Genomic DNA, 12,349 nt, shown 5'->3' on the forward strand with positions numbered 1-12,349 from the left:
ATCATAATTTTCAAAATATGTAAGATTCGACGAAGAAATTATATTTTTGCGAAAAACTCATTTTGATGTAAATCGAAATTTTACTAAAATTCAAATTAATTCAAATGAATAAACCCGAGCATGCTCAAAATGATTCTAAACGCAGAGGAATGCATTTTAAATGGATTTCAGCTGATTGCACTTAAAAAAACAAAAGCTTTGAAAAATATTTGCAACCGCCTTATTCCTCCGATTTAAAAATTTGGTCTGCCTGAATCAAGTGGTAGTCGTTTCGTTAGCAATCAAAACGGTTTTATGTGGCGAGTCACCCAAAACCTCTTTTACGCAAATGGACCAACATTTAACTTCCTCATCCGATAGAAGGCCAGGAGGATAAGGCGGGAATCGAACCCGCGCCCCATAGTAACTTAGGGATCAGCAGCCGAAGCCGCTAACCACCGTGCCACGAGGCCCTCCCAGTTTTATACCTAAGTCAATTTTGAACGTTTCATTCACATTTCCAAAAATATTTGATGAATATTTTGACAATATTTACTAGTTTCACCACGAGTTTCACTCACATTGAAACGTGTGAAAAAAGTTTGAATTAGAAAGATTTTTGAACAACATATTTTTATCGTAAAATAGGGATAAAAAAAGAATAAATCATTAGTTTAATACTGACAAAAAAACAAAAACAGATCAGCACTAAAAGTTTAAAATAAAGTTTAATTTTGAAAAAGTTCAAAATCATTTTACAGATGGTCAACGGGCCATTTTACTTGATCATTCAAAATGGGCTCGAGGGCCACTAAATATCACCTCGCGGGCCACGTCTGGCCCGCGGGCCATACTTTGGTCACCCCTGTATGTAAACAATAAAATCACAAATTTAAGCTTAATTTTAGGACCCAAAAAAGCAAAGCAATCCACTTTAACAACCCCATGCCCGGGCCTTTTTTGGTCTCTGTTGCAAGTTTTTGCTCATTTCTAGGCGTCCGAAGGTTATGTGTGGTGAGTCACCCAAAACCTCTTTTACGCAAATGGACCGACGAAGGCCAGGAGGATAAGGCGGGAACCGAACCCACGCCCCATAGCAACTTAGCCGAAGCCGCAAAAATTTTGAAAATATAAAAATGAAGAAAAAATACCAAATTGAAAACATAACAGTTAAATGAAAATTCTAAGATTTTGTTTTTAGATTAAATTAAAAATTATTGTAGATTTTTTTTTAGCAAAAAAAAAATAAAAAAATGAATATTCAGAAAAAACGCAAATCATAAAGAAATTTAAATAAAAAAAATGAAAACTCAAAAAATAGCAAGCAAAAATGAAAATAAAAACATAAAAAATTAAAATTCAATGGATTTAATTTGAAAATTTCAAATTTCTGAATCTGGAAATTAAAAAAAAATGAAATTCTAAAACTCTTAAATTCAAAAAATTGTTTTTTTTTATTTTAAAAATAAAAGTTTTAAAATAATAAAATTTAATATTCCTAAATTAAAAAAAAGAAATCTACGGAGTTGGAAAAAAATAAACATAGTTTCGACTTGAATATCCTAAGTCATCGGATAATTTCACGCCAGATAAATAATCTAGACACGAGCTTTTTTTTTCTCAAAATGTGGGACTGTAATCTAAAACATGAATTCAAAATTCTCCAAAGTTTTCTGAGTTTCTGTAATCTTAGACGGCGACATTTAATAATTTTAGAATTTTTAAATTAATTATTTTTTTAAATTATATTTTTTATGATCGGTCCGTAGCTACGGCTCCCGCCTTATAAGCGGAAGGTCCCGGGGTCGATTTCCGGCCGGTCTCCTTGAAATTATTTGACTATAATTGAGCTTTGAATATGAACAAAAAAAAAAAACAAAAAAAAAAAACGAATGGAATCAGATCATTCATCTCTTTCTTTATGTTATTATGTATAAGCATTTCTATGTTTTTTATGGTTGAAAATAATGGTTCATTAGATTAAAATAAAATAATTTTTGGGCTATTCTTTTCTCAAACAAAAATCACAAATTTAAATTTTATTGAATAAACTTTATTTACCGCCGGCTTTACTGGTTTTCCCAGAATATATTACACTTTAGTTTTTGTAGAGTCCGCTAAACTAAGCATTTTCGGCTAACCTCACAATTTTAGCGTTTTGTTCACGTTTTAAATTGTTTTTTTTTTCAGTTTTTCTTCATTAGTCATAAATACATAGTTATCATAATAGTATTGTATGTTCATTATATCATTTTGCATGCAACATTTTTTGTTTCTTTTTGTTTTTTTTTTTCTTTCTTTTATTTATAACTCAATGCAATTTTGCAACAGTTTTCACACTCCTTCTTCGGTTTCGCAACCTTCCACAGGGTTTCCTTCTTCAATTCGATTTTTTCGCTTCCTTTCCCACCGCCGCTTTTGTCGCCTTCTTCCCGCCCGCAGCTCTTCAAACGCGTGCGTTTGAAAAACGGAAATAAAGTTTAAAAGTTAGACTTGGTACAGAAAAAAATAATTAAAAGCCTTTCGCAAGAGTGAGTTAAAATCAACATTCAATCAACACACATTCGATGCTTAAAAGTGTGGGGGAGGGGGAAACTTTTGACCTACTACAAGATTATTTTTATGTACAGGAGTTGCGCACGAAGAGAAGCCCGGAAACCGGAATCGAAAGAGAAAGATTTTTTTTTTTTGGGTGTCGTGAAACAAGTTTACCGTTGCTGCTGATAGATCGGAATGTTTTGCGGCGAAGCGGTCGCGGTGTTGATCGACAGGGGCGACCCCGGTGGCGGCATCATGCCTAGCATGTGGTGATGGTGGGGCATGTGACCCGGTGGTCCCATCTGCATGTACTGAGGCGGGAGGGGCGAGCTCTGGAACGGCGGCATCGGTCCAACGTGAGGACCGTGGTTCATGCCGTTTGGCGGCGGAGCGGTTGCCGGGGCTTGCTGGGGTTGTGGTTGTTGCTGTTGAGGTGGGCCGTATGTGGGAAAGCCTGGTCGTGGGCCGGCCTGATTCGGGAGTACGCCTTGGGGTGGTAACGATGTTGGTTGTGGTGGGGCGACCGCGGAGCTGACGACTGGCGGAGGCGAAGTGGGATTGGGGAAACTCTGTGGCAACGGGGACTGCATATGGCTCATGGTCATCATGGTGTGAGGCGGAGCGGCGTTGGCCGGTGGCGGCTGTTGTGGTCCTGGTCCTGGTCCAACCATCGGCGGCATATTTGGCATGTGCTGTGGAGGATGTCCCGGGACTGGGGGTTGCTGGGTCGTTGGAGGCATTTGCTGTGGCTGCTGCTGCTGGGGTGGCAAGCTGGTTGGTCCATTGTGAGACATCGAGGGCATCGCTTGCTGTGGAGGAGGAAACTGTGGAACCGAGCTGACGCTCATTTGACCCATGTCGTGCCTCAGCTGGGGCATTCCGTACGGGGGTGGTGCCATTCCAGGGAAACTCATTCCCGGTAGATTTGCAGCGTACATCGACGGGTGCATGTTGTACATGGCCGGCATTGACGACTGGCCAGGGAAGCCCGGCATGCCTCCTCCATATCCGGACGGTCCCATTCCCATCATCATCGAGCGGTCCGGTTCTCGCATCAGCGTATGGTACAAATTTATCGCCTCCACCAGGTCACTGCTCAACTGTGTCAACTGAGCGTGCTTCCGGTCAACTCGCTCCAGCTCCGTGTCTATCAACGGTCCCATCTGATTCACGTACTGCTCCAACTTCAACATCTCCTCACTATCCGTCGACGGATCTTCCGGGTCAGCTTCGTGCAGCAGATGCAGCAACCTGTCGATCTTCTCCTCGTTGATCTCCACCACTTGGTCTTTCCCTCCGACTTCCTCTTCCTTCTTCTCGTCCGAAAATTGCACACTTTTTTTACTCTTCACACTCGGCTCCGGCTCCGCGTTCAAATCCGACGACACAAAGTTCGACGGAAACAGCCCCTCGCCGCGCTGATTCTGTCCTTTCCACCAGTTCGGATCGCTGTCGTCCAAAACCATAATAATCTCCCCAGCCTGGAACGTCAGCTCGTTGTCCTCGGCCGCCTCAAAGTCGTACAAGGCACGAACCTTCCTCGCTTCCGCCGCCGGGACCGTCGCCAGCAGTGCCGAAGGATACAGGGACGACCCGCCACCACCACCGCTGGCCATCTTCGGTGACTGATTACTACTGCCGCCGCCGCCACCACTAGCCTTAGTCTCCTTCAACGACAGCTCAATCGCCTTCGCAATGTCCTCCTCCTCCTGCTGACTAGAGACCACGTTCGGGTCCTTGCTCAAAGGTTGCTCCCGCTTGGGCGTCGTCGCCGGATCGCTAAAGTCGTGCCCCTCCGAGCGGAGCTTCTGGTACAGCGACGGGATCAGGTTCAGCTGGGGGTCGCTCTTGAACTCCGCCTCGGCCCACTTTTTCAAGCACAGCTTGAGACGCTACAAAAAACGTATTTAGTTTCAATATACCAACCAAAACCCCTACAAAAAAAAAACTCACCGTATTAACCGTGGGTTGACTCTTCTGCAGTAACTTCTTGAACTCGGTTTCAAACTCGCGCGAGGCAATCTCCAGGTGAAACTGCTTGCCACAGTTGCTGACGCAGGCGTCCAACAGCTACAAATCAACCGACAAAATCATCATCAATTTTAATTTCAACTATAAGGTTGATAAAACTCACCGTGATGGCCTGGATGACGACGTGCGGGTCGCTGTGGTTCAGCCGCTTCACGATGTTCTTGAGGCACTCCTTCGAGCTGGCGGCACCGTTCGTCACCTTGTCGCACACCTCCATGATCAGGCCCCATTTCTCCTGTGTGTTGTTTTCGTTGGTCGCTTTTTCTGCGGATTGAAAGTTGAATTTGATTAGGACACAAGTCAATCGACGCGTGACTAAACCGTGAACCCGTGAACGATAGTGCGTAGTGAACGCAACAATTTTAGAGATAAGAAGGCTTCTTCGTTTTAACAGTGTGGACAGATTAAAGCGCCATTCCAGTTTCTTTTATATTAGTTAATTACGCTACGGTGGCGATCCTCGGACACCTCAACATAACAGGTTAGTTGGTATGTCTGGTGTGCAAGACATTTTTTGCATACCAACCTTAGCTAACGTTGACCATGGAACTAAAATCGTTGCTTTCTGTGCACTTTCTTCGCAAGCGAACACAGTGCATTTCGCTTTGTGGTGAATAGATATTATACGTACGTGGAAGGTATGTACAGGGTGGAAGCTTATGTTGAGATTGTTCGATATGCAAGAGTTTTAATGTTTGAATAGGGTGGATTTTCATAACTCCAGAATTCATGTTCTTGAATTCTTGTTACCGGTTCAACTTTAACATAAATTATTTTTCAGTCATTTTCCGTTTATTTTTGATCAAGCAACTCGGAAAAATGCTTGCTTACTTGAAACAAAGTGATTCACATACTTTTTTCATAAATTCGTAATGAAATCTTTGAAAAATTTGATGTTGAAAATTCGAAGTGAGCGGGAAAAAAATTGAATTCTTGTTCGACAATAAATCAATTCTTGTCGTACAAGAATTCAATTCTTGTCGAGCAAGAATCAGTTTATAGCAAACAAAAATTCGTGCTATAAATCGATTTGACAGATGTTTGTGTACATTTTGTCATTCGATTCGTTTTGTTTCAAAATATTGTGGATGCCTAATTACGGCGTCCTTTCGTGGCCAGTTCTGGTCCACAGACAAAGTAAGTTCCTTTCACTTCGCGTCGGATGGCAGAATTACAACGATCCTGATCCGGAAAAGTTTTTTCATCTGGCCGCCATCCAAGACATATGCCTATGCGCCAGCTCGAGACGCCGCATGATGTTCCTGTAGAAATTAATCTGCGCCCCAATAAGGTCGTGTTTTTCAGGAACGTGTTCGTTTCGGCCCCATCTCCCCCAGCATCGCGTAGGACATCACTTCCATACGGCGATTCACCCGGCTGTTTTCCATCTTTTGTTCGACGGTCAGTTTTTGGCGATCTTTCCTTTTTTGGACGCCGTTTCAGTACTCGTGAAGAGCGTCCGGATAGTCGACGAAGGCCGCGGTAGATGCGGAGTGCTTGGGCTGGTCGACCAAGAATTTGGTCGTTTGTCGATTCCGAGGGGTCAAGCGAGTTCGAAGCTTCCATCGGGTTTGAATTTTTTTCGTCTTTTTGGTCCAGATCAGTGGTTTGACTCCGCCGGCTATTTGGGAAACAAACTGGGTGGAAGTGACGATTTGAGGTTCGACTCGGAAGGTGAGCAGAGTTTTGTCCGGTGGAAAGATTTTCGCGCGGAAGGACGGTTACACGAGGATGGTCTCCCCGATTATTTCGACATCGGATGGCAGAGTTTCATCTGTCTTGACCACCGGAATAAAGTTTTTTGTTTTTCCTGCCGCCATCCAGGACATAGTCCGCTGTCCGCAGGTTCTTAGTCGGAGTCGGTCGATAAAAGGTAGAGTGGCCAAGATTATCCAACTCTGGCCACAAGCTGGTCCGAACAAAGCAAAATCATGACAAAATCAGTGGATTTTTGCTTTGAGACCTGCCCCTTGAGACCCTATTTCGGAACTTTTGTAAAATTTAGTAACATTATTTATTTTCAAGAATATTTCATCAAAGTGAGGCCTATTTTTCAACATTTTCTGAGTTTGTGTTTGTTTTTTCACCAGCTGGTCTTGACAGGAGTATGACATTGCTCAGCAGTTTTCACAAAAGACGCAACGCGTTTTGGCTGCGTTGCTATAAAATTGCATACAACGTTGCACCGGTTCGGAACCGGTTTGACAAGAATTCAGCAGCACCCCGTAAAAAAAAATCCGACAATTCACATAATTTAGTCGGGTCTAGTCGGGTGGTTTCGGCCGATTCGTTGGCAAACGAATCGGCTGACCGGGCAACAGACTTCTGTGTAATCTTTACATAAGCGTCTGGTGGAAAATCGGTTGTCGAAATCAGCCGACGGAATCGGTTATAAAAACAACCGATGTTTTACCGACTTAGTCTGTGAAAAAAATAAAATCTGACTCAACCCAATTTAGTCGGTCCATTCGTAGGGCAACTAAAAATCTTACTCCTGACGCATCCCGACTAAATCGGCAACTGGTTGGTTGTTTTTGATTACCCGATTTCGTAGGGTGTTTCGTCAGGCCGAGAACTGTCAAATTTTTTACGGGGCAAGAAACAAGAATTCTGGAGTTATGAAAATGGACCCATACACGCGATATATGAGTTTTTTTTTAAGTTCATCCCATCCATCCAATCTAGAGATATCGTAGCACCCATAAGTCAACTCAGTGTTTCGAGAAAAACGCTCAGAAAGTTTGACAGTTCACTATGCGAAGGGCAAAATTGCAAACTTAAATCGTATGTTACTTACTTAAAACATGAAATATCTACATGAAACTTTTAGGAGTGATTGAAAATTATCTTTTGTGTGGATTCATACATTAGGGTAGGGTAGTCATCAATGAGACACTTTTGGTTTTCAACTTTCAACGATTTTTCTAATTTTTTCATCAGCATGTTTTAATGAGCTTTTAGTTGCATTATCATTCTTTTAATGTGTTCTAACATTGACAAAAATATGAGATCGATCCGACATCTACAGCCAGAGTTATTCAACTGTCTCATTGTAGACGCACTTGGCAGGAACAATGAGACAGCTGGGGAACAATGAGACACACTACGAAAATCAACATTTTTCTAGCAAAACATCATGTTTTTGTATTGTTCCATTGCAGGTGACTTGCCTTGAACATTTTAGAGCATTTTGCCAACATGAAACTTTTAATAACAAAAGTTACACTAAAAGTATTTCAATTTTGTAAAATCCATATATTAATACCAAATAACTTTGTATTTTTGGTTAAATGAAGTTTAAACTCTATAAATATGCCAAAAATCACTTTTAATTCATGTTTTGAAAGATTTCCATCGATTTTGAAAAGTTTATTGAAGAAAAATCAAAGTGTCTCATTGTTACCCATGGGCTGAAATGAGTGGGGAACAATGAGACAGCCCTGGATTCTGAGTATATTCTGAATTTTGGCCAAATCTAATGAAAGGACATTGTAGACCAACTTAATCCCTATAAAACGTCGAAAGAAATTTGAAGAAATATTAGTTTTGGTGTAAATGGCAGCCTACGAGCGAAAAAGTTTGTTTTGTCCATAATTTACCATTACACCCCAGAATCAAACATTTATGAATTACTTTTCTAGGGAGCGTCCATAACCAAAGCCACTAATATGGCAGACGTGTATCCAGTAGACACACCTTTCCCCCAAATATGAGCCTGATTGGTTGAAACTACGACTTGTGAGAGCCATTTTATCATTGTTCCCCGTGTTTCATTTCAATTTTCAATTTTTGCTTTTTGGGTGTTTTTTAATACCCCTGACTCAAGGCGGTTTTAAAAACACCCAAAAAGCAAAAACTGAAAATTTGGTTTATTGGACCTTTTCAAAAAAAAACTCCAGATTTTACCCTTGGAACGAGCTGTCAAGTAAGGTACTTTCTATCATGAAGGGCCACAAAGTTAATATTTCAAAATTGATTTAAAAATCTATTTTAATTTCTTTGCGGTTGTACAACGGGTCATTGTGCTCAGAAAAATAAGCTTGATCGTTGTGAACAATAATATTAGAAAGTCAAGCTTAATTGAAGGGGCCAATTGATTGCCTATTACATTATTTTGTAAAAACCGTCATTTTGGACTCCAATTTTAATTTACTAAGTTAAGGGACCATCCATAAACCACGAGGACACTTTTTTGTAATTTCAGCGCCCCCCCCCCCCTCTGCCCCTCGTGGACAATTTTCATACAAATCTTTTTTGTATGGAGCGTTGACCCCCCCTCCCCTCCCTTCCTCCCTCCTTAGTCCACTTAGCGTCTTTTAGGGCTCAAAAGCAGTGCTGAAAATGTCAGGGGTCATGACGTGAAAATCGGTCGGAGATTTTTTAACGTTTTTAATGGGCTATAACGAACATTTCCTTAGCTTTTTCAATCTTTCATCACCACCATTTTGACCGCCATCTTCGATTTAAAAATTCTAAGTCACTTTAGAGTAGTTAAGGGGTCATACAAAAGCACAACAATCCAAACTAAGAAAGTGGCCGGTGCCCTTTTGGAAGGTTCCCCCGGGGGAACATTTATGAAAATTTTGCCGTCCAATCTATAAAATAAAATAGCCTGATTCCCATTTCACTAACAATCTTAAAACATCAGTAATCCCATTTAAAATATGTTGTCCTATGTCTTTCGGTTATGTCTCTGACATACCATTTTATGCTTTTATTTATTTATTTATTTTTTAAATCAAAACTCTAATAGAAAATAGTATAAAACATGTTCAAGAAAGTTGTCTTTACAAAATATATTTTTTTACAGTTAAATCTTTTTAGTAAGACAATTTTCTTGAAAACTTGGTATAATACTGCGGTTTGTTTGAGCGTTTTATCAGAATGCATTACTGTGAATACAAAAAGACGAGTTGTTGTTTCTTTTAATTCCGTAGTGGCCCGGCTGATTGCGCAAGGGTTGTGAGCGATGTTCTATAGAGTTCCCCGTATAAAAATTGACAGTTCTCGACCTGACGAAACACCCTACGAAATCGGGTAATCTAAAACAACCAATCAGTTGCCGATTTAGTCGGGATGCGTCAGGAGTAAGATTTTTAGTTGCCCTACGAATAGACCGACTAAATTGGGTTGAGTCAGATTTTCTTTTTTTCACGGACTAAATCGGTAAAAAAATCGGTTGTTTTTATAACTGATTTTCCACCAGATGCTTATGTAAAGATTACACAGAAGTCTGTTGCCCGGTCGGCCGATTCGTTGGCCAACGAATCGGCCGAAACCACCCGACTAGATTCGACTAAGGTATGCGAATTGTCGGATTTTTTTTTTACGGGGTTTTCTATCCTTCTTGTCGATGATTGCTTGGAGTTTAATGAAGATTCTACATCTGAGAAATGGTAAAGAAGCTATTACATTACGGCAAACAAACTCGCAGTTTTTGACAGTTTGCCTGGATTTGTTTGTACAAACGTCAGTCTGCATACATTTTGCCTTGTTTGCAAGTTTGGCAAACTGTCAAACACGAAAAAGTGCGAGTTTGATTGTTTGTTTGCGGTAGTGTAATAGCTCCTTAAGAATCGGACAATTTTGGCTTCCTCCTCAGGTAAAACAGTTTCTTTTTTTCATACATTTTTAAGATTTTTCCCATAAAAACTAAAAACAAAATCGCTTGATTAGAGGGAGGGGTTCCCGTGGTCAGAATGAGCTCACATTTGGAATGTAGCCTAGTGATGGGCCAACCTTTGATTTCAGGGGCCAGCCCCGAGGAAGCCCGGACTTGGCCCCTTATAGGGAAAAGCAAAAATTCCACCAATAGGTGGCGTTATATGCGTCGGTTCATTGTCAAGTGTGAGATTCTTATGTCGTTATGACCAACAACTTTGTCGAAGACCGCAAAATGATCCGTGTAATTTAGCAATTTAGTTTTTATTAGGAAAGATTTTGTACCAACTTAAACGACCCAGTTACTTATTACGTATTACTTAAAGAATCGAGCCAGGGGGTATTCATGATGACGATGTTTTTTTTTAATTGTCACCCTATTGAAAAGGTTCAGATTGTAGATTTTTCAGGAGATTTGTAGAATTTCCCGCTAGAACTACCAGTTTTGGCCTTAAGAATCTTCTCTGGAAGTGGACATTTCATCCACCAAATTTGAGCTTTATCAGAAAAAGTTTATTGCGAGCGCTGAAACGTTTAAGGTGTACTAACCCATATACGTAAGTTATTTTATTTTTTTATCAATCAGCCACCCTGTTGATATTTATTCATGATGTTCGCACATCGAGGACACTACTGCTCGCACTGCAGCAACAGCAGCAGACAACAATGAAAGGGGAGAACAAATACCTAGATGGAAATGAACTCACCGACCGACCGCTTGCGGGTAATTGATTTTGTTATACTATTAAATGCTGGAGGGAACTTTCGTTGACTTTTTTTCCAGATCGACTGCTGATTCTAAATCAATCAGTCTAAAGGAAACTTTGTGTTCGACGTTTTCGAGCTACTTTTGAGGTGCAAATTTGTCTCGAATGTTGTTTCCAAACCGCAAGCCAGCGAACTAGTGCCTGCTGCTGCAGCTAACTTAATTAATAAATCAAGTGTGAAGAGAGCGAAAAGCGCGACGTGTGTTGGTTGAGGCAGCAAGAAAAGGCAACCAAATCTGGTTCAGCAACACAGTCTCAGATGATAACGACGAAATGAAGCCCTGAGAATTGGTATGGTTTCACAGGTCAGAAAAGGTCCCGTCTCGACAGCGAACGTTGATTTATATTAGTCATCGTTCTCCAGAGCAGAGACGATGACGAAATATGCTTCCGACCGACTCACCTATGTCCGCTGTCAACGTGGATGGCGTTTTGAATATTCCCATCGTGCGCGCTGCTGCTGGTCAACCTTCCGGAAGTTCAGGCAACTCGGATGACTCAAGGACTTTCCGCTCGGAACTCGGAAGCGTACAAATAAAACGCACTTTGTTTTGCGCGACGACGATGACTGTTTTCTATTTGGCCGTCGTCGCTCCTCCTTTCTTTGGCAAGAGGAAAGCAAAAACAGCTCCACCTCAAATTTGGTGTCCCCCCTCGCTCGAGAACCTCCTCCACCAGAGAAAGAAAATAATCAGCTCGATTTTCCTTCTCCTCTCCCTCACACTTCTCTTTGTCCACCAACCCGCACACACAACTAACTTGTTTTTTTTCGATGGCAAATTTCACCCCCAAAAACGACTTTTCCTCGCGCAAATTGACCGCCGTTCGGTGCACCGTGTCGTTAGCTAGCGGTTCGAGGCCGATTCGGATGCCGCGGCGGAAACTAACCCGGAGTAAAAACGAAAAATTTGCAATGTCGCGACAGCGCTTCGTCTGACGTTTGCGTGACTTTTCTGGTTTTTTGACTGCGCGACTGTGATGATGATGTTGCTGCTCGAAAGCGATGATAAATCAAATCAAAATAGTGCTCGACAGGGGGCGATTTTGACAGTGCACGGAGAGGGATTGGACAGTGGGTGAGGAGAATTCCGACATTGGGAGGGATTTGGCGTTTACTGACTCCGACATTTATTTTGAAGATAAATGTTTTGCCTTCCTCACCTCAATGAGGAAAGGCTATAAAATCACTCGATGAACTTCTTTATTCGACCTTGTAGACCCACCTTCACGTATACAGGCTAGTACGCTGATCGGAAGGAAAGGGGTCAAGAAATGGCTTTACGAACAGCAGAACAAAGGAGAGGGAGCGATTTCTTGGGGCTTTTCTTCACCCTCTCTGGCTTGCTTTAGCTGCCGCTGCTGCCCATTTGATT

The 12,349-nt window shown here is 41.6% G+C and overlaps 1 protein-coding gene across 1 annotated transcript; it reads right to left on the reverse strand.

The window, feature by feature from the left end:
• Window positions 1-2,014: 2,014 nt before the first annotated feature.
• LOC6034888 (signal transducing adapter molecule 1) lies at window positions 2,015-11,960 on the reverse strand. The gene is made up of 4 exons (XM_038253657.1): window positions 11,380-11,960; window positions 4,652-4,812; window positions 4,471-4,587; window positions 2,015-4,409 (listed from the first exon to the last, which is right to left on the reverse strand). Exons 1-4 carry the CDS (start codon window positions 11,420-11,422, stop codon window positions 2,688-2,690), a joined length of 2,043 nt encoding a protein of 680 aa, XP_038109585.1. The 5' UTR covers window positions 11,423-11,960; the 3' UTR covers window positions 2,015-2,687.
• Between the last annotated feature and the right edge of the window lie 389 nt (window positions 11,961-12,349).

This window comes from Culex quinquefasciatus, chromosome 2 (genome assembly GCF_015732765.1).
Source record: "Culex quinquefasciatus strain JHB chromosome 2, VPISU_Cqui_1.0_pri_paternal, whole genome shotgun sequence".
Lineage (NCBI taxonomy): Eukaryota > Metazoa > Arthropoda > Insecta > Diptera > Culicidae > Culex > Culex quinquefasciatus.